The 22,452-nt window shown below is 41.6% G+C and overlaps 1 protein-coding gene across 1 annotated transcript in view; it reads right to left on the bottom strand.

Annotated features, from left to right (window-relative positions):
• Nucleotides 1-2,882: 2,882 nt before the first annotated feature.
• Nucleotides 2,883-22,452, bottom strand: part of frem2a (FRAS1 related extracellular matrix 2a) — a 54,885-nt gene continuing 35,315 nt past the window's right edge. The window contains exons 6-24 of the mRNA XM_029519720.1: nucleotides 21,343-21,594; nucleotides 16,210-16,359; nucleotides 15,902-16,111; nucleotides 14,847-15,044; nucleotides 14,286-14,450; nucleotides 13,906-14,088; nucleotides 12,702-12,832; nucleotides 12,120-12,278; nucleotides 11,017-11,320; nucleotides 10,042-10,173; nucleotides 9,292-9,623; nucleotides 5,707-5,899; nucleotides 5,467-5,592; nucleotides 5,247-5,374; nucleotides 5,012-5,146; nucleotides 4,790-4,916; nucleotides 4,277-4,464; nucleotides 3,998-4,144; nucleotides 2,883-3,565 (exon numbers count right to left, since the gene is read on the bottom strand). Coding sequence (XP_029375580.1) covers nucleotides 3,017-3,565; nucleotides 3,998-4,144; nucleotides 4,277-4,464; nucleotides 4,790-4,916; nucleotides 5,012-5,146; nucleotides 5,247-5,374; nucleotides 5,467-5,592; nucleotides 5,707-5,899; nucleotides 9,292-9,623; nucleotides 10,042-10,173; nucleotides 11,017-11,320; nucleotides 12,120-12,278; nucleotides 12,702-12,832; nucleotides 13,906-14,088; nucleotides 14,286-14,450; nucleotides 14,847-15,044; nucleotides 15,902-16,111; nucleotides 16,210-16,359; nucleotides 21,343-21,594 — 3,809 coding nt within the window. The 3' untranslated portion in view covers nucleotides 2,883-3,016. The remainder of the gene's footprint in view (nucleotides 3,566-3,997; nucleotides 4,145-4,276; nucleotides 4,465-4,789; nucleotides 4,917-5,011; nucleotides 5,147-5,246; nucleotides 5,375-5,466; nucleotides 5,593-5,706; nucleotides 5,900-9,291; nucleotides 9,624-10,041; nucleotides 10,174-11,016; nucleotides 11,321-12,119; nucleotides 12,279-12,701; nucleotides 12,833-13,905; nucleotides 14,089-14,285; nucleotides 14,451-14,846; nucleotides 15,045-15,901; nucleotides 16,112-16,209; nucleotides 16,360-21,342; nucleotides 21,595-22,452) is intronic.

The raw sequence follows: 22,452 nt of genomic DNA on the forward strand, positions 1-22,452 counted from the left end.
GCCTGGAGCCATGAAGTGAAGAGAAATGCTCACACTGTCTTGAGAATATGGCTAAAGCTTAACCAAAGCAGTTCTAGATATTTGTTTTAAACTTTGAATAAAAAGTACTTTTCAGAGTACTAGATCGGTCTGCATGAGAGGCACCGGGGATGATTGCTGTTGATGGAATTTCTTCTGCAGTTTTAATATTCCATCCATTATTATTTTGTTTTGAATTTTTGTTATGTCACAACCCAACATATAGTGGGAAGGAAATTATCCTGACAAAAGTGATGGGGAATTTTAAACAGAAAATATAATCTGCAACCTTGGATGAAGGTCAATCTTAATGTTGTTATTGAAACTGAGATTGGTTTTGCAAAATCTTGCATATAGGTTGCACTGTCAGTAACACAGCCTCACTCAATGGGATTTCCTATGAATAATCACTCAAGTGTACAATGTCAGCATGTCACAGACAATTTTCCCTTGAGTTCTCAAAATACATTACAGCATCATATCGTGAGGAAAGGCCATAGTAGTCATAATATAGTCCTCAGTGAGGGCAATGCAAAATAACTCCATCTATATCTTCAACCCAAAAAAAAACGATTATAAGTCATATGGCATATTAAATTTTAGTTACTTTTGAATAATATTTTCTCAATATTGTCCCTATCGATAATAACATCTGACTCAAGTTGAAGTTGTGACTCTGTCAACCAACCTTAAATATAAATATGATAAATGAAAAGTGTTTATTAAGTGTTGTATGTGAATTCCAACCAGATTACACAAATTGCAAATATACTATTATCTCACTTGGAAAAGAAATATCTCCAAATGAGTAAATCCCAATCAAATCTTATTTCTAACTCAAGCCCAACTCCATAGAACAGAAAAAATACTGATTAAATCAGCAACCTACCAGTAAGCAACAATATTTATTCTTAAATACATATACATAAAAACCCATTCATAAAAAGACACAAAGTGAATATTAAGTTTGATTGTTTGTGCTAAAATTGTCATATACATGGGGATAACTGGCTGTGGGTTATACATTACATTGCATAGCTTGGATTGGCATGTCAGGGATGTGACTGAAAAAGTGCATTTGATGTCAGATATGGTGTTATTTCCAAATTCATCAGTGCCCCCCCTCCCTCCAAAAAAAAAAAAAACTACCTTAAAGAAAACAACCCACATCCCTCACTGATTCATCGCACAGACGATCTCCAGCTGATGTCCGTAACATCAGCTAACCCTGACAAACGTTGGAAATATGCACACACTGATGACTCACAACACCATATTAAGACAAATATTCAGGAACACTGATCTCAGCATGTTGTATATCCAGAGCAGAGTAAAGACACAGGTTTAACCATACATGTAAACAAGAAATTTCACCAGTGATATCAACAAAATGATACAGCAGATTATATTGAATGTTGCAAACATGATGCTTTTCATGGTGACTTCTACTGATCTGTAAGGAGCATTTTGTTTGCATCCTTTGTTTGAAAACATGAGTCAGAACACTGAAATCCCACACATCACTAGTGACAAAAATAAAGCTCACAGGAACATAATGTGAGAAGATCTGGGGTCAAACCATTGGCTATGGATACAGCATTTGCATGTTCACAGCAACACACTTATTAGCAGTGTAACACAGAAGTGGAAAGGGACTCCACAGAGATTCTCTACAGTCAGCGGTATCAATTGTGTTACAACACACAGTCCAGTCTCTGGAAAGTAAATAACTCCTGAGATGAGTGTCTTTATACATATGTACCATAACTAGTGTTATTTAAAAACAAATACGGAACAGTATTTTGAATACATATGTCAATACAGTGGGACACTGCAAGGATGGACAGAAAACATTCATCATCATATGGCGCACAAAATAGAGAACAGTAGACACAGTGAAAGAAAAAAAAAATTCTGCTGGTTAACAAATTCTGACAGTGGAGGTTTTCATTTTCAGTAGTTTGACATGAGCGCTAGCAATTTTAGTTTACAGGTAAGAAATAACTGGTTTCTGCGTCTTGTGTCATTTTTTTTTTCCATTACACATCATGTAATCTGGAATGAGTATCACAGAAAAATATTTCAGGAGAGAAGTCTAAGCCTAAAGGCACAGTTTAGCTCAAGATGAATACTAATCTACTCATGCATGAGTCTTAAATGTTCTGCAGCTAAACATTTAGACTATGTTTTAAGTTTATGATATAAATCCAATATCAATCCGTCAATCCACAATACGCTCCCAAATGCCCTGGAAATGGATGCGTGTTAGAACAACAACAGTAAGTGAGATAGTTGTGTAAGTACTGCATCCATGATGCAATTGTAAGCTCCTAAATACTTAGAAAATGCTACACAATGTGTGCAGAGGTCTATTTATCTTTTTCAAGCTGTAGAAAATATGGTCATGTGAAGTTTTGTTTGACACAAGGACAGTTCGAGTCATTTTCTTTTCTCTCTCTTTTTTTTTTTTTTGTTTGTGTTTTTTTGAGGTGAACGGCTCCCTTCAGTATGAACATTGACATCATCCAGTTCCCTTTACCCAAGGTACACTCACAGTACTAAATCTCTGACTTGGTCTGTTTGACACTAGCTTTATTAGAAAAGTGCTCTCTGGGACTGGGACTGTCCTGAAGGGATAAAGCTGCTTCAGGCACTTTTACACCATAAAGCCAGTGAGAGAGGATGGAAAAACCATGCTACCAGAAGCACACGTTGGAATGTTAAGTGAGGACAGTCTATACGACTGTTGTGCTGTTTTCTGTGATCAAGGTGCATAATGGATCCTATATGTGTAGAAACCCCCCCCCCCCCACCCTCACTAACAGACACACCCACATCAAGTAACTCGTATGACCAATCTCCGATATTTGGTGCGTTGTGAAAGAAATTCAATACTAGTTACAAATTTAGAAAAAAAAGATGAAAATCCAAAGTTTTATAAAAGCTCCCACATATTCCTCATCCCTGTGTCCATCTGTCCATCCATGCATCTAATTGCTCAGACCTCCGAGCTGTTGTGGTAGTCTTGCATCCTCACCACCAACATGGGTTCTGTACTGACAGACCCTTTCACCATCTCCTGGACGCCCTCCCGCCATCCCTCCTTCACATCCTTCTGTCTGGTTCTCAGCACAAGTACGACAATCACAACGATGAGGACGGTCAGCAGCAGCCCCACCAGCGCCCCCACAACTGTCACCATGCTCTCCTCTTGCTCATCTACATTCAACTCACTGGGCTCCGGCCCATTCAGAAGCAACTCGTTCGCCCCCACTGCCCGCCGCCTGGTGCGGTCCAGACTGATGTGCATGATATTGGTACCGCGGTTGTTGTCTGCTCCGATATCCCCGGTGACCTCAGCGAACTCATCACCAGCCGACCTCCTGGAGCGATGAACTTTGCTGCTGGATGCGGTCAAGGCGAGATCATTGCTTGCGGAAGCTAAGGAGTGGTACTCTAAGCTGCGTTTTCCGATGCCTCTGTTCGAATTTTCTCTGGAGCGGACTGTGTAAATGGTGTGAAGGTACCACTCACGGCCTGCAGCAACCTGAGGAACACACATAATTGTTCACTTTACAAAATGACGATGAAGATGAATCCTGCTTGACTCATATGTTTGATTTCTGTTCATTCACCATCCTTGAGCTGAATAAATTCATACTGTGATTACAAGTATAATAAGAGGTATAGTACTTTGGATGGCCTAGAGATTCACTTCCATTGCTGTCCAACTTAAATAAATGACATAAAACCAAAACGCCAGTCTAAATAAAGCACACTCTAAAGTACATACAGCAGTGAAGTAACAAAGTCTGCATGTTCAAAGCTCTCAACGCTCTTTTGCTTCTCCACTACCACCCACAACAGCTGTTGTACAGCTGTTGTTTTTATGTATTGAAAAAACAAAAAAATAGTTCATTACTCAAGCTGCAGGTTCGCCTTAAAATGTGGCTATGAAAAGGAGGTAATTATAAGATACCTGGAACATGGCTGTAGAGTCCAGTCGAAAGCCATCAGACCCTGGCTGTCTGACAAGAGAAACGGCTGAAGGGTCATCCACTGCCAGCATGGCATTAAAACCGACATCGCCAAACACGGTCGCCTGAGTCTCTGGCTGAGCCTTGTCCTGATGAGGGGTGTTAAATATAGCAGAAAACAAAACACAGAAACGGAGGAATTAGTTTTTGAGCGACTTAAAAACATGATTTCACATCCCTCTGGGTACTGAAACTAAATTAAAAATCCTAAATATACTCACAAGAATTTTGAATCTATAAAGCAGCGATGGAGAATCAGCCAGGCAGCCAAATTCAAACTTGGTGGGATTGTACTTTGGCACGTATCCATCAGCTCCAGTACAGAGGAACACTTTCTCTATGCTACAGAAGAAAGAGTCTCCCAGATTCTGCACAGGGTCCACCATCACACGGCCGAAGATCGTATCACCTGAAATAAGGGATGATTCACACTGAGGAACACAAGCAGAACCCAATGCTGGTGGTTTTGCATGTTTTAGCCAGTGAACTTAAAAAAAAAAAACAATATGTGTCTTCACAATATATACTTTTTGAAGATCTTTAATTCCTCCTCGGCTTTACTTTAGTTCAAAGCAGCCGGTAATCAATATAAAAACCATGAAATCCACCTCTGAATATATTACACTGTCCAGTTTTGATTTTCAGACAACATTAGTTCAGCATCAGCAGATAAATCACACACACACAAAATAAATAAATACATGAATATATATAGTTTATGGGAGGTAATTTACCCTCAGAGAAGGCTACGTCACTCTCCTGACCGAACCCCATAGAGCCATCAGAGAGCCACAGGCTCCTCTTTGACAACAAGAACATCTGAGTGTTCAGACTGAATTCAACTGCAACTGGGTCGCTCACCTAAAGAAGGAGGGAGATAGTGAACGAGGGATAGCAGAACATAAAAAAGAAAAAGCCAGGAACAGACGAGGAGATGAACAATCAATTTGACGTACTTGCTGGAATCTGATGTCTAAGTCGAAGGAGACTGTCTCTCTGGGACTGCAAATAGGTGGAACGGTATACTCTATATTCTGAGCTGCGGTGCAGGGGATCAGCTTCACTGTGTAAGCCCCAGAGTAGTCTCTCACCTGGATGGAGCAGGGGGGACAGATGGGCAGAGATAGATCCGTCAGGACTGCAGGTTCACACAGCAGATGTTTCAGGTTTACACCAAAACAAAACACTTACAGCAAAGTCAGAAGTGAATGTCCACTGCTGGACTGGCTGGTTGTAGGTGGGCTCACTCCTCGTTAAGGTGAGGTTAAAGGTCAGGCCTGGGTGGTCCACACTCATCACCATGGATGACTTGGAGGTCCCTTGGTCACAGAGAGGGTGAAAAGTTCATAATGACAAACCGATCTATTATTTTACTGTATTATATATGGTTGCAATAATCTGTCGCTCTCACCGGCTCTTTTAATTCTGCCTCCATAATGAGACTCCACAAACAAACCCCTGAAACGAGCCTTTGTGCGGAAATTTACCACCAAACGTCCCTGGTCATTGATTCGCATGCTGGTTGGATACAACGCACCTGGCAACAAAGGGAGACACACACAAAGATGCTGGATTGTACAAAAGCTATACCTCTCTTTTATGTGGATGATATTAACTCCAGAAGCACAGAAAACAAGCCTTTGAAACTGACCCTGTAGTTCAGCCTGTGGGGGGCTGCCAATGCCATCCTTCCAGAGAATGGCTGTGTCGTACACAAAAGTGAGGCGCAGCTCGGACTGCAGGTCAAAGTGCTGCCAGCCGCCGGTTCCCACGGGGGAGTGGAACACATAAGACACGTAGAGAGGAACTCGCAAGGTTACGTAGGACTGGACCAGGTTCAGCACCTGAAAGGATGTTCCCAACAGTGATGAGTGAAGAGTGTGCTTCCAAATATCTTACAAAAGAAATATTTTTAGTGCGAGCGTTCTTCAAAATGTGTTTGGCTTCATCTTGGTTTAAAAGCAGTTATAACCTCAGGCTCATTATGTTCTCCACGAAAGATTTATAAGACACGGTTTTTATTTACTTGATAGTACGGCTGAATCTCTTCGGAAGAACTCATCAACAGCTACTATATAGAAACTGGTGCATATTCCCTTTAAATTAAGGGTGACTGTAACTCGTTCAGCTATAATAAGGACTGAAAAGATGTAACAGATGAACACACTATTCTCCTCCACAAGTTGTTTGAACTCACTCCTACTCAGTGCTGTGAAAGATGCATAAAGTCTTCCTGTCTTGTAGCACAGTGGGCAGTGATGTGGGCTTGTGTTGTTCTTTTCCATCTTGTCTCCTTTTTTTTGAAGCATCGAGGAACTTGATTATTCATGTTAAAAAAGACTGAAGCATAACCTGTAGAATATAACTGTAATTACACTTTTGAAAAAAAATCTCTTTTAATTTGATCTGTAAAAGCTGAAAAAATGTTACAAATCAGAGATGTAAAATAATAATAATAGTGGAATACAATTAAAATGTTAAATTAAACAAGATGAAAATTCTCATAAAGTCATCCACTAGGTGTCTCTGCTCACCAAGATCATTTCAAAAATTATGAATGACCTGGAACATTTGAACTACGTGCCCACACAAAAGTTTGATAATGCCAGCGTGTCTCGGAAACTGACTGAAAATTCATCTTTTTTTCAACTGAAAATGTGTCAATTTGCATACTCAATTATCAAAATGAGAACTGGGCAGGAGATTAAGTGGCAAGAGAAGTAATTTAGCAGAAGATATTTTCAGTACGGAAAAAAAAAACCAAAAAAAAACAAAACAACAGAATGTGATTCTTAATCCCCTGATTTCATTCTTCATCGCTGAGTACATATATAGCAGCCTCCAATCTCATTCTAACATAACTCAAAGTATCACTACAAGTGTGTGATAAATTTGTATATTTATATAGCTGAAATATTTGCAAAATGAAAGACTTGGGTGGATATGGAGAAATGAGAAATTAACAGCTTGCAAATTAGAGAGAACTACCTCTTATAAAAACCTGAGGGTTTTTATAAACCACAATTTTATTTCGACAACCTCCTAAAATAACGCCATCCTGACTGACGTAGGAAGAATAGATATAGCGGCATTTCACCTTCAGATGTCAAAAGATGTGTACAAAAGGTGATTTCAGTGCTCTTGAAATTTCATCGTCTTGTTTCTGTGTTCAAACTCTCAGCACACTGCCAGTTAAGCTCAATACAGTCACGTCAAAGAAATGTCAAAGTTGTGATGAAAATAGAGTAAGAACAAAACACAGATGATGCATATTTCATCTTAAATTAATGTATTATACATGTATGAATATATGAGATTTTACAGTACTTGTCTTTTATTCTTCAGAGGAAAATGATTTATCTAACTTTTCTGCTTGCTTTGATTTGTGTACACTGCTGAAGCTGCAAGGTTGTGAGTGATTCTTCCTTTTTTTTTTTTTTTTTTTTTGGCGTTATGTGGGCAAAAAGAAATCAGGTCAATAAGACTTCCAATAGTTTGTGGCTGTAAATGAACCCATGTAAACCTGTAAAAGAAACCGGCATGATAAATTCAAGGTTGTACGTGTGTAGAATATTTATATATTTTTGGCCTTAATTTTTGTCAGTAACTGACGGAGAGGCTGACAGGAAAATGGAGAATGACCTCCAGCTAATGTCCCCTGCTGGATCTGCATAAAGACGCTGTATTTATTTTGGGAATCACTTGACCATCAGCACTCAGAGAACATTTATCTCGAAAAGGTAAGAAGCCTGGGTGAATAAAGAAATCTGTCCACAAATGATGCCTAAGTGGCAACGTTACAAAAAAGATGAAAGGCATCGTGTTTTCATGAGCAGGTGTGCAGATAAATAAAGCAGACGCTGGGTCACGGAAAAGTCCTGGCTTTTGACTATCTTGGGAAAAAAAAAAAACATTCTCAGGACCTTAGTCAGAGATGTGACTAACTGAACCCCCCCCCGAATGTGGGTTTAAATACAGGGTCGATATTTGCACTTCATTGAGGGTCTGTTACTGCGTGGGTTGTTTGATTTTTCGGCTTCGAAGCTGCGGTTCTTTTTTTAAATGGTCGATTTGTATAGCTGATCGCTAATGTCATCTGTTGATGGCCATTATTCACAGTCTCTTTTTACTTTCTTCACAAATAAAAGGTATAAAAACCTGAATTTCTCTTGACGTTCACAAATACACCCAAACTCTTTCTGAGTCTAATTTGAGCCCTTAGAAGTGACAGAGTGACAGCGACCCCCTTTAATGAAGCAAAGGTCTTGGGCTGATGGGCACCGTCTGTAGCTATGTGTGGAGGGGTCCTTGCTGTGACAGGGGATGAGTACGTTCATTTTTCATTTCTTCTTTATCTTCCTGCCTTTCTTTCTGCCCGTCTCTCTCTCTCTCTCACACACACACACACACAGAGAAACCCACTCACACTCTTTGCAGTCTGATCAGAAACAAACATCCTCTAGATCAAAGAGAGCGGGAACACAAAAGAGCAGCAGGACTTGAGCAAGGGAGCAAGGGTCTGTTTCCTAATGCACAAAAACAACAAGAACCAGGAGAAAACTGCATCATCCGCTGCAATGATGCAACAGCGGCAAACAACCACTGGAAGTTTGTTAGCGTTTAATTGACAGGCGACGGTAACGGCCAAATTCTGTGGGAAAGTCTTACTTTTCTAGTGAGCACTAGCGCCACACGAGCAAATAGAGGCTGCTAATTAGATAAGTTAGACTTGTGGCCGTAACATTGACACGATTTTGGTGTACTCAAGCAATCCAGCACTACAAAAAGGTTGGTTTTTCTTTCATGAATTCACAGATTCACTGGCAGTCAAAGCTTCAATACCCCATGTTGATAGCAGCGGTAAGTGTCTGACAGAGTGGAAATACATTGTTTGAGAGTCTATATTTCTGTGAGTATGAGTGCATGCACTCTAAAGGTTGCCAGTCACATTGTGTGACACAAAGCCAGCGAACACGCACACACACACACACACACACACACACAAACACACAGACCAATACTACCATACAATGAATGAGATGAAGGCAAACAGACAAGGTGCCGTTCTGTCTGCGCATTCTTCCCTTTCTGGCAGCTGTAAATACGCTAGACATACAGAAACACACATAGGTGGACATGCACACAGACAAAAAGGCTAACAGTCAGGCAGATGTACATACAAACCCGAGATTGGAATTTTTACATTGTGGACACATGCACACAAAAACACACAAACCTGTCCATCAGTGCCTATGGTGCCTCCGCAGTCGGTGAGCAGCTCAGACATGTGGTAGTAGCTGGTGAACTCCCAGAGACAGGCTTCCAGGTTGAGGTTTTTGTAGAAGCGCAGCGTGTTGTTCCCACGCAGAGCGCTGCTGAACTGATAGGGAGCTGCGTCTCCCATGCTTTCAGGGCTGCGCGTCGAAGCGGAGATGAAGCCGTAGCCGGTGGTTACCTCGTCGTAGTTGAGCAAGTTGGAGCAGCGGTGGTTTCCGACCCGGGTTCCATCAGGACTGAGGGTGAGGTCAAAGTTCATGAGAGGGCGAGTGGAGATTACCGGCAGCATGCCTGCAAAGGAGAGAGAGAGAGAGAGAGAGAGAGAGAGAGAGAGAGAGAGAGAGAGAGAGAGAGAGAGAGGGATTATGGTTTGATCCCAAGCTCTGCTCATGTATCAACTACCTTTGATACTTGAAGAACTAGTTGGGGAAATAGTGTAAAAGTAATGAAAAGAAAAGCAGAGGAGCGACAGAAAAATGAAGAAGGAAACCTGGAGGAGGCGAGGCAGAAGGAAACTGATTAAAAATCAAGAAGGGAATGTTAAGTAGCGGGTGTGCTGGAGGGTTTCTACATCGGGGTTCAATACAACCCAGCAAGATCTATATTCTGGCTTTCACGGTCTTGAGGATCCCCAGACGTGAATATTACACACACTACATTACACTTCACTTCATCTGTGGTACGAGTCCTGCCTCCAGCTCCTACCCACCATCTATGTGAGGCATGGTGACAGTCACTTTGATGAGGTTGGGATGTTTCGGGTCGTCTGCTCCAGTGTAGCGTAGCTTGGCAGAGAAAGGCTCAGCGCCAACGGTCCCAATCTTGCGTGGTTGACACATGCCTTTATAAGACAGATGAGAAGAGCAGAGACTGAGACAGACAGCAACACTTCGATGGAAACAACACAAACTGAGTGGCCATGACCCCGTCAGCAGGTGGTTACTTATGCAATCTGCATTTAATTATTTTGTATTGTCCCAATTAAGTATATAAAACTGCTAAATACATTGAACTTGTTGATTTTAGGATTTTCTAGGTGAATGAACTCAGCATGCTGAAATAGAGTGACATAGTAACAGAATCTGGGTGAATTTTTTTTAATTTCTTTCTTCATTTAAGAAAAGAGAGCCCATATATCATAGTCTCAGTATTTTACACAAATATTTTAATTTTATACCACATCTTATCCCCCCACTTTCTCAGAGTAAAGGTGTTATTGGGATTCTGCAGATAATGATTTTACAACCTCTTTATACTGTGATCTTTTACAATATAACACATTATTACAAAATTAAATTATCCAACTGTGTATACAATTGTGTCTCTTTAATCAGGTATTATTATGAATGCAGGCATTTCGCTTCAAATTCACTATTCTTACACTGTAGAAGACCCAAAGATGTCTCCACCACTGTTGATCACTTTCTCAAACAGGTCTTCAATAGCTTGTGGAAGAAAATGGCTGTATTGTAAATGCCTTCCAGGTATTGATTATAGTTTTGCTCTTTGAATAAACCTGTTGTACAGCAACAGGTGTTCATTCATATGCATTATTCTTGAACCTTTATGATGCAAAATTCCTTTTGCTTGTCATTGCACCATGAAAACAAATCCCGGTTTAATCCCTTCTCTAGAAATCAGCAACATAAGATTTAGAGGCGGATGTGCGTTGTTCTGTCCTCACCTTCCTCCTGGCTGATGGTGACAATGGGGCTGCTGAGCTCTAAGCCTTCATCCCCATTGGAATTAACAGCCCTAGCAGCACACTGGACCCTGGAGCCTGTCTGGAAGTACACTGAGTCCAGCGTGATCATTTTGGAGGAGGTAAAGAAAGTGTCAAAGTCCACCTCCCTCATGGGACCGGTGACGCCATTTGGACCAGCTGGGGCGCTGATGAGCCAGCGGTAGCGGGTCAAGGTGTTGTTGATATGCTCGCTGACACAGATAGAGCCCGTCTTATCGTAGTCCGGGTATTTTGTGCTGCAAGCCTGCGAGATGCATCAGAAATACAGCAGAGGAGTGGGCGGATGGGCATGGATGGCAGAGGAACGGGAAAGATACAGCAGATGCCGCAGGACAAAAAGGGGACAGAAGTAGAAAATGCAGACAAGTAAGTGGCTGTTGCCAAGGAAATGCAGATGTTTCAGCGCGTTATGTTGTTTGAATTCTTCAAATTGCTTATTTCGTAATGAGACAGATAGAGATACAGCGTGGAGGCGTAAGCTTTGACGCATTTCTGTGAATAGCTTTTTGAAACCTGTTGACACTGAGTTTCCTTGTAAAGCACTCCACACTTAGATTTTGACGAGACTACTTCATTTTGTCCTCCCATGGAGCCTCCTATGCAGCTGACCAAAACATGGAGGGAAACACCCACACACACACAAAAGCGCACAGTTTGTTCAAGCAACACATAGCATTCACCTGAGACTCAAACGACTTAACACATCAAGAAAATCCATTTAAGTGTCTGAGTGAGCCTGCATGCAAGAGTGGTTCTCCTGTGTATAAGAGCACGTGGAGCGTGGCCTACAAAACGCTGTAATGTGTCTTTGGAGGACAAACTGTGGAAGGGCAGCATAACTTTGGCTGAAGAAAAATATGGATCCTGGGGGATAACAATGTGACCTCCCCCTGCCCTAAAGGATGTGGGTCCTGATTAGGTCCTCCTACCTCATTACAGGAAAAGAGCAGTTCCTGTAAAACTATGTTTTGAAAAATGAGCAGTTCATTTTCGTTCGACTCAAAAGACCATTTGTGACTGAATATTTTCTCGGTTTGACTCACTGTCACGCAGATGACGGGGTAGCCGGCTGGTGGGCGGAGGTTGTCTGCTGTCTTCGCTACGTTGTCATAATGAAACAGAGACATCACATGAGGCAAGGAGGGGAAGGTGACATCAGCCATGGTGTTGGTCTCCTCGATGTAAACTATCACTTTTGTTACCTGGTCAAAAAAAAAAAAAAAAAAGCTTTAAGAACAAAGAGAAAAACTATCACCTAGATTTGTCTAAAATCTCATGTTCACAGCCCCTTTTTGGCCTTTTCATCCTTCCACTGTCTCTCATTTCTCTCTGCCTGCCTCTTTTCTTCTGCTCTATTTTTAATCTCAGATAATCTAATATTTATTGTGAAATGTTTTCATAACTCCTTTGGCGGCAACTACTGTTAAGTGCTCTTGTCTGGACTGGAACGCCCTTGTAAAAGAAATCCCCGAACTCAGCGGGAATGACCTGGATAAATATGGGTCAAATCATGGAATGAAAATCTCTAAATCCCTTTACATTTTCATCAGGCTACAATTCCATAAACGTCTGGTTGAATTTTATGCCATCGTTGTGTGACATTCGGGCACAAACACAGTCCTGACCTGAGTTTCAGCCACCATGTTTTCATCGGGCTTCAGGTGGAGAGTAAAGGCTTCCCTCATCTCTCTGACGCCATCGAACAGCACGTCCACCTCCACCACGTGCTCCTTGTCCCCCTGATTAAACTCAATGTCTGAGGACACAAAAACACGCAGACAAGGAGGTGCAAATTAAACAAGTCAGAGGATATCAACATTTTAAGTTTAATTTCCTACCTTAAAAAAAAAAACTGAACAAAACAAGAAAAGCCTGACAATATAGCCCAATCATGCTTTATTGGTTCAGAGGAATATATCAAGCATGCAAAAAAGCAGTTCATGCAGGCTTCTATTCGTATTCAGCCGGAGGTGGTCCATTTCCTTGGAAAGAAAGTAATACAGCTTTGCATTAAAACTGTGCTGCACTGAGAAAATACCGCACAAAATGAGAAATTCAACACTGAATGATTCAAAACTGCTGGGAGAGTCAGACTATTTGAACGGTGGGTCAGCCAGGTATGATCTGAATAGGCCGAATATAATTCACATGAATATTTCAAAGCTTGATTGAGCAGAGAAAAGTTCACTTCACTAAAAGCTGGAGAGGATAGAGAGGAAGATTTCATCCTGCTGACAAAGCACAAAAATATAAATAAATACAGAAATTCAATAAAAAAAAAATTAAATGATACTTTACTGGAGTATTGAAGATATAATCTTCTTCCATTTGGGATGAAATTAGAAATTTGAAATCAACGTACCATCAGCCCGATCACCTCCTATTCCCACTTTCGTTAACTGAACATCCCTTCAGGGAGCCTTATTTCATACTTTTAAAAACTATATTAACTGCTGCAGATGCATAATGGGATGTATCAGGACATCTGCAAGCAGCGAGAACAAAGATAATACATCTTGTGAAGTTTTTGACCTCTAGTGGTGCCACAGTGTGACACACCAGTGGGTTCCTGATTTATTTGCTTCTTATGTTGGAGGAGGAAGAAGAAGAAGAAGAAGAAGAAGAAGTTTTTGTACCAATCACTTTTAAGGTTGCATAACATGCTGGCAATTTAAAGTTTTGGACGTATCTGCTGGGCAGTTGCCAAAATCTGTGAAGATGAAACGTGCATCATTTTTTGTCAAGGTCACATTACTGTTGCTGTTTGAAGTGCTGCTTAGTTTTGAAAAGTTTCTTACATGGCCACACTACATGAGACGATGTGTTTACCTTGAGACACGGGGTAGTAGTCCTCCCCCGAGACGGCCGACCCGTCTTTTGTGTGAACCCGGACCACAGACACCTTTGATGTATCGCCCACCCGTACCACAGGGATCCTGACAGTTGCCACAGTGCCGGCCTCTTTGGGTTCACTAACGCTGAACTTGGTCTCCAGGAAACGGACGATGGGTTCTGAGGTGAACCGAAAAACAAACAAGCTGACGGATTATGGATAATAACAACGTATTCATCACTGCCAATAGTAAATATAAATGAAAACCTTATATTTTCTGCATTTATAGCGCCAGCTAAAATATAAAAAGATATTTTTCCACAGCATTAGTTTCTTACTTTCCTCTACCATTGCATCCTCTCCCCATCTCACTTACTGTCAGCTGTGTCCTTGATTTTCACCAGGGTTTCACTCAGAGCTCCCACTGATGCACCAAACTGAGAGTCACTCTTCGGGTTCCCTAAGACCAACCGGAGCTCCTCTCCTTCTTCATAAAGCGTGTCATCCACAATGGACAGAACACACGGCTTCTCTGCCTCGCCTGGGGTGCACAGCAAGATGGTGACGATGGGACATACTCAACTATTTAAAGTGGAAGAAGTGTAGACTGTTCTACGATTATGCATTTTTTTTTCTCAGCTTGTTTTTCTCACATTTGCTTCAGAGATTTTGTTAGAATATATTGGCAAAAAACTAAGAAAAAGAGAAATACTGAGAGTGACATTGCAGTCGGTAAGGTGTGGAACACAGTTCAACTTGCAAGCCTCTGTGGGATCAGCAAAGCCCTGTTGATCGTGCAAAAATGTGTGACAAAAAGCTGAAGACGTACTTATTTAATTAAAAAGGTGTCAGCTCTCAAGACGAGATACTTTCAAATGGGGGGAATAAAAAGAAGTAAGAAGAAACATGTGGCGCACTTGTGTGATTATTGAAGTACCTGGGAAGAAAGTGATGATAGATCCATCCGTGTTTGGTCGTTCCTCAAAGTCAGAGACGACCTGTGCGGAGCCCTGACGGGTGTAACAGCGAACAGTAGATTTGTGTCTGACGTCGCCGCTGCGATAGACGGTCACAGCGATCTGACCTTCGCTCTCCTCTACGGTGTGAACTGGCTCACGGAACTGGACCTTCGGCACTGCCAGACAGTGGACAATTATCACGTGTGACAAGTGATTTTACAAAGCAGATCCAATTTCTGACACATCGTTTGGGAAAGAAAGTTGTTAAACTAGGAATAGAAAGTAAAAGAAATTTGACAAACGAGTTCTTCGTTTGTGTGTCAGAAAGCTACTTAGTGATGCCAAGGTTTTCAAAAAGTCCTTCTTAGTCCAGATCCAAACCACTTGGTTGGGATGCAGCTTTCATTATTTATAGACTTTGTTTATACAGCATGTGACACCAAAAGGTGTAATTTAACATGTGAAATCCTGAATCTACAGAAAAGTGAGAGGATCCGTGCAGCGCCGTGGTGATTTGAGTTAAACACAAGCAAACTTCTGTAATGCCAGCGTCGGTGTACTAACACGCTCTGCACCGTGGCCTGCCAACATTTGGAAATTCACACTAAATACAAAGTAAAGCTGAGGCTCATGGGAACTTTACACCACTATAATAATGGACAGATTGAAATTTCAGTCCAGCAATGGTGCTAGATGAAACACTGAGGGGATGAGAGCTTCAGCATCTGTACCAATTTTCTGCTAATACATTGAGTAGATGTGAATAGCAATGAGTCCTCCTGGCACAGGAGGACTTATTAAGACACCTCTTTTGGGCTTTTTGAGTACCCTTAACCAATATTATGGCAACCACTAATTGTCTAAAAGCAAAACAAAATAATGGGAGTAAAGGGATCGTCCTCTGGGGCCCATGAATGTCTGTACAAATTGTCTGACTGATATGACAATACCCTCCTTAGAGCCTCTCCTAAAGAAACAAATAACGAAGGTGAGAAAGATCACAGAGGACTAAAAAGAAAACCGTGTTCCTTACAGTCGGAGACAGAGTCGTTGATGAAGACTGTAGCCTTGTCAGGGTCTCCCAGGATGCCGTGCACTGGCATACGTAGGACCAGCTCAAAGTGCTCAGCCCCCTCCAGCTCCGGCTGTCCCAGGTCATCTAGAATGGCGACCTTGAACGTCTGCATGCTGACCCCCGGGGCAAAATCTAGGTTACTACTGATGCCCACATAGTCAGTACCAGCTGTGGGAAGGACGGGGAGGGGGTTGGCAAGTCAGACAAAAGCGCAGAAGTTGAGTAGCAGCAGTGTTTTTGGTAAATTTTAAATTTAAAGAGCTCACCTTCTGCAGACACAGGCTCGGCTTTGCGAGAGCGGACGATGACTGTGCCCGTTTTGGACAGGTCAGTTCCTGTCCTCCACACTTTGACCTCTACATATCCATCACTCTCATCCACGTAATACTCCAACTCTCCAAAGTAAAACACTGGAGCTGGGGAGTGAAGACAGCAATTAGGGGATGAAATAAATACATTGGCAGCACTAAGTTATTCTTTTATAATCTTATTTATTCTGCACCATGGGTTCACTTCCCTGATGTCCCAACTTGAGATTCTGCCCTTGTTGTTTGTTGAGGCAATTTTATCGTGCCTAAAACTTGCACTTCTTCAGATCAGTGCTTATTCATGCACAGATGATCAATTCTCATTTCCTGCAAGGTTTTTATTTTCTACTTTTTGTTCAGGCTTTTTTTTTTTTTTTTTTATTGTTAATGCTATTTGTCTTCTCCTCTTATGCATGCACTTGCTGTAAAATTAGACCCGTCAGCAGCCGGCCGCGCTCTAACACAATTCATTTGTAAAACTGGTGCCGGACGCAGAGGTCAAACAGCAAAAGCCTCTTAGTCTGAAGTTAATCCACGGGGAAGTGTGACCTTTCAACCCTTCTGGGTCTCTCATCCAACTTAATTGTTATCTTCCTTTGTTATCACACTTCTGACAGAAACCAGTACTTCAATGAAAAAAAAAAACAAAACAAAACAAACCCAAAACTATGTGTGTGTGTGTGAGGGAGAGAGGGGGAGAGAAAACAGCCCTCTAGACTGCTCAAAGGTTTGTTTGAACTGGCATTGTTTCCTCAGGCAGCAAAGTGGAGGCAGTCCAATGTGTATTTGACAGCTTCATCTCTTGCAAGGCCCCCCCAACAACCTCCCCTCCTTGTCAAGTCCGTAAAACCGAAAGAAGAAAAGTTCCCGTCTCCATTTTAAGATGCCACTCTCGCACTCAGTTTCTTTCTTATATTCTGGCATATAATCCAAAAATAGCCTCCGTATTATCAAATTTTTTATGTGTCATGATCAAATACTTCAACAGTCTGAGGTATTTTTTTCTTACCACTTTACTCGTGCGTTAAATTTCATGTCTTATTTATATACTCTAACTGGGCCAGACAGTAAAAGATTATCATGTTTTTGATAATGAAGGGATTGAGAAAAATTACTGCATTTAGACTCTCAACTTGAAAATATCGAGTGAGTAGCTTGTTTCAAAAGCAGCCTTTCCATGTGAAGACCTGGTTCCTCGGTGCATCTGTCTTTCTCATACCTTTCCTCCCACACAGTGAGCCTCACCTCACAGATGTAGTGCTGGTTTGTAATGCAAATAGAATTTATGTGTTTGCACACTGGCAGAGTGAAAGGAAAATTGGAGATATGTGTGGGCTAAAAACACCAAACCAGGACTCCTCTCTAGGCTGGTGGGCTTTTTAAACATTTTGTTTTTTATTTTTTGTTATTGATTAATACTGTTTTGGTAATTCATGCTTAGCAGTAACACCGGAAACACATTTCTCTAATGCTCTGAGAGGTTACTTGAGCACAGCTTGAGTGCTGATGTGCACGTCTGAAATCGCACATGTCCTAACTGCATCCATGAGGATGAATTCTTGACACCATGAGAGGGAGCTGAGTGATGACTGATGAGTGAGAACTGTATCGCTCTCTCTCTTTTTTTCCCCCCTCTGGAGGCCACGACTGTGGTTCAGCACTCTGTGTGAGGTCTGGGGGAGGTATAAAGGCAAAATGTGATAATTACCGTGTGCGGGTGTCCGCAGCAATTTGTGTGTCACTGCACCTTTAAATACCGTTTATGGAGCATTCCCAGCTGTCCACTTAAAAACGACAGTTGTGTTTTTGGAGGAAGCCCGAGGTGCCTCTCATTGGTGCACGGCATTAGATTTCATACATGTGAGGGATGATGCAAGGATTATTAATGTACGATGTTAGAAACAATTTCGTTTTCTTGGTCACAGACACGCACTGAAATAATACAACATTAGGCTGCAATGCTATTAGTGCAAAAGTGTTAAATTACAAGGACAAATGCAGAAAAAAAAACACTTTCATTTTTGACTAAAGTTTGCTTTGAGTAGACAGATAGCGAAAAGTTTTTTTCTTCTCATGCCCTTAAACTAATAAATTAAACACAACTCATGCTGACTTTTCCTATTTTCTTTTGATTTTAAAACTTAGTCTTTAATAGCACGTAATGAGAAAAAATGAAGGCAGACAATTAAAGAATAGTGAGAGAGGGGTCTTGCCACAATTTGCTGCTCGCATGCTAATTGAGGACATGTGGTGCAAGATGGTGAGTATGTAAAACAGAAAAATTTGTTATTAAAATTGTTTGGCTGAAGAATGGAACGGAATGGAACAACAATTACAAAACGAGTTTGCACGTCTGCTACCATCTACCTCCTGCAAGTGGGAAAAAAACAAAACAAAACAGCGGCACATTTTATTTACAGCGAAGACATAAGGGACAAACCGACGAGTGAGACTGCTGCTTCTGGAGTGTGGTCCGCAGCATGGCTGCCCTGATATTTATGAGCAGGATTGGTTTTTCCAAGAAATACATCAAGCTAATCTACAATTCTACAAACTCAGCTGTGGCCATATGTGCCCGACTCAGAGTGTCCTCTCTCCTTGGCACGGTACAAGGAGATGACAACACTCACTTGAAGCCAGTGAGCAGCCATGCGGAGCGCAGCACGCAGGGAGACAGGTACTGTAGAGTTTAATCTGATAAAGCACGAAATCCAGCAGACACCCATGGGCACCTTTTTTTCCAGCCAAAGTGAGAGAAAAAGTAAACGTGTGAAAAGGGAGGGGAGGGGGAGAGTGGTGGCAGCAGAGAAATGGATGGAAGGAGAACTTTCTGAACTTGACTTTGACTTGGAGGAAGGAAAATGGAGCTGAAGAGAGTGCAAGCAGTTACTGATATCTGATGCAGAACTCGAGGTCTAACGTTAACCCGCTGCAGCCGCATGCAGCCACACACATGTAAGAAAACACAGCTTCGCACCTCCATTAAAACTAACTGTTTTCCTTGGTGACTCCGGGTTGAACTGAAATGAGGCGGGCTGCAGCGTGCAGGTATGAGAGCGCTGGCAGACGCTGTATTATCCTCCGGGAGGCTGAAAATGATCTCTCGCTGGAGTTGGGCTTTCACAAACTCATCTCCATTGCTTTGAACTCGGCACCACGACTGAAGTCTTCTGACAATTTACTAACAATCAGACAGCATGTCATGGTTTCTTGTTAACTAGCCTCCTGATGCCTCCACACACACACACAGACACAGACACAGACACACACATTCAATTGGGCCCATTTGCTTGTATCCCTGAATGAGCTCTCTGAGTCCTCATCGTTTTATGTACCCCAGTCTACAGCGTGACAGGTCCTATCTGTCACCGTTCTTTCCGATGCAAACAAGAGATGACAAAACGAAAGAGCCACTGATGAGGACGGCTGAAAGTTCTCTGAAAACAATGCAGACATCAATAAATAAAGGTGTTTTCGTGCAGGAAAAAAAAAAACCCAAACTATATTCATCTGTTAGTTTCCTTATGTGGCACAGTATTCAGGTGTTTTGTCTATTTAGAGCATAGTAGAACCTGCAAAATCAAATTCAAAACCAATATGTCTAACTGCATTAAAGCTTTTAAAAATCTCTCCTCCTTTCTCTGCACCAAGAAAGAAAGTTATTTTTGTTCCTTTGTAGTTATTTAAGATGACAGTTAAATGTAGACGTTCATTTCCAGCTTGAGAATATGACAAATAACCGGGTTAATGTCTATTTAACAAAAGCAAGAGAACACTCAAATAGAAAGGATGAACACTTTGCGGTTCAGCGGTCTCAGATTAAAATCCGACTCTTTACTCCATGTGATTTCCTGTCTTATCACAGACTCTCTTTTTTTGTTTGTGTAACAAAAGGATGAGAAACATATGTGTTCACACCTCTGGAGAACTGTCAGCAGTGGACTGGATTGGACTGGATGTAGGTCAATTAGAATTTCTTGTTTATTTATTTCAGCGCCGGGATGTTTACAGGCACTGTTAGCTCAGTACAGAGGAGTTTATCTATTGAGAAGCCAGAATGATATGTGAGCCTGTGTGCCTTCACAGCGGCAGCCGCAGTGTGCATGAGGACGGGGAAGACTTCCTTCACTCCATCCATTAGTTTGGATGCAAAATCAAGCCCTTTGTTAGATGGCTGGTATTTGACCTAGATTTATTACACCACTGCTCCCCTCATCATTCATCTCTAAGAAGGGCAAAGGATGACTTTTACTCTAACAATCTCCAGCATGGCATTTAACAAAAAACCTTGAATAGAGACATTCAACCTCTCTGAGTCTATAAAGTAAATCAATGCAGGATAGTGAGATGGTGGAGGAGGGCCTTAGATTGGAATAAGTATTTCCCAGCAGACTTGTCTGTCCCCAGATAAATCTCTTACACATTTCTTTGCCTCTCACAAGATGTAATATACTTTGTCCATATAGCGGCGCAGCATGATGAAAGCAGACCACGGTCATGTGTGATAATATAGTCCCACTGGCCTCCGTCGAGAGTCTCAGTCGTAATTAAAAACTGTCTGGATGACAGAGAGATGGGGGTTTTATTCAATCTGAAGGGTCCATGCAAAGGTGCTGTCAGCACTCTAATCCTACATGTGTCAACACCCAGCAGGTTTGTAAACAACTTTAATTAAGAGAACTTTGTGGCATAAATTCTCTGGTGAGAATTCAAGTCATCAGAACCTCCAACATTGTGAATTCACTCCCGAAAACCGGTTATATGAAACAACGCTTCTGCATGTGTTCCCTTCAGCTTAAATCCAGAGACCCACTAAACAAATATTAATTAAGTCTTCTCACTGTCTTTGGAGACCAAATGTTTTTTGTAAAGTTCACCACGACCTCTCATCCGTGTGATCTGACTGCATTACCTTCAACGTTCAAGCAGAGTTTGATTTTCTTTGAAAGTTACTCTAATTTTCCAGAAAGATTCCTGGAAACGAAAAGACAGTGGAAGTATGCGACTGAACACGGACAGGAAAAAACACTCATTACCTGTGGATCGACAGACATGCTGTACATACGGATTATCGGAACCAGCGGGCCCTACCGTCATCCATATCCTCCAGGATCTTGACTTTGGTGGTGGGGTGGTGCATTCCCAGACGTCCTCCGACGGGCAGAGACAGTGTCACGTTGAAACTCTCCTCGTCCTCGTACAGAGAGTCGTCGATGATCACCACGCGACACTGCTTCTCCCTCTCACCCTTGTCGAAGCGAAGGATGCTGGCGTGCTCCTCCGGACGGGAGATGTAGTCCGAATAAGACAGGACGGTGGTGGGAATTGTTCCGGTGGCAGAACCTTCAGAGGTGAAGACAGATATGATGAATTATGGGAGCAATCAAAAGATGTCCAACATTTAAAATGCGGACAACACTGACATAATATATTTAAACACCATTTCTTTGAAAGCCAAACCAGAAAACATAAGCCTTGGGCCCACTTAACAGCTTTTCAAAGAGCATCTCTTATTTTAGAAAAACTGGGTGGTTAGCTTCAGGCACATTTTTTTTTTTCCTTTAGTGATTCACTGCATTTGAAGGTGTAATTTTCATATACATATTCATATTAAGCTGAATTTGATGTAAAAATTCAGAGGGGAATGAACATCAAGTTAACAAAATATCAGTAATTAGAAGATCTGTATTATGAAGCACTGAGTAAAATTCTTAATGTTGATAACCAGAGTGGCTTATGAAAGTATGACCTTTAATTACAGCAAGCCCATCAGTTCAGTCAGTATATCACTTTTAATATCAGGGCACAATGGGAACAGACCTCCTCTCAGAGTGAAACCTGCAGTGTTGCCACCTCTGACATTTAAGAAGAGCGTCTTCATTAATCAGGGAACGCATTATCCTGTCATGTTGTCTTCATTTATTTTGTGGGATTGGTGGCACGAAGAGAGCAAACAGGTTAAAGTCTGTAACCTTTCACACAATGTCACCCCAACTAGCTGCAATTGAAAGTCTTTTTCAGCAATGATGGGGAACTTTGGAGGGTGAAGTACAGTAAAAGTTAAAGCACAGAGGTTAACAGCTGATTGGTTTGTACTTTTGCTTTTGCTATATAACCAACATTACCATAAACTGCTGTTGACTTTACCCGTCTACTTTGTCTTTTCTTTTGCTGAAGTTAAAATGCTAACCAGCTTGCCAC

This window comes from Echeneis naucrates, chromosome 14, assembly GCF_900963305.1.
Source record: "Echeneis naucrates chromosome 14, fEcheNa1.1, whole genome shotgun sequence".
NCBI classification, from domain to species: domain Eukaryota; kingdom Metazoa; phylum Chordata; class Actinopteri; order Carangiformes; family Echeneidae; genus Echeneis; species Echeneis naucrates.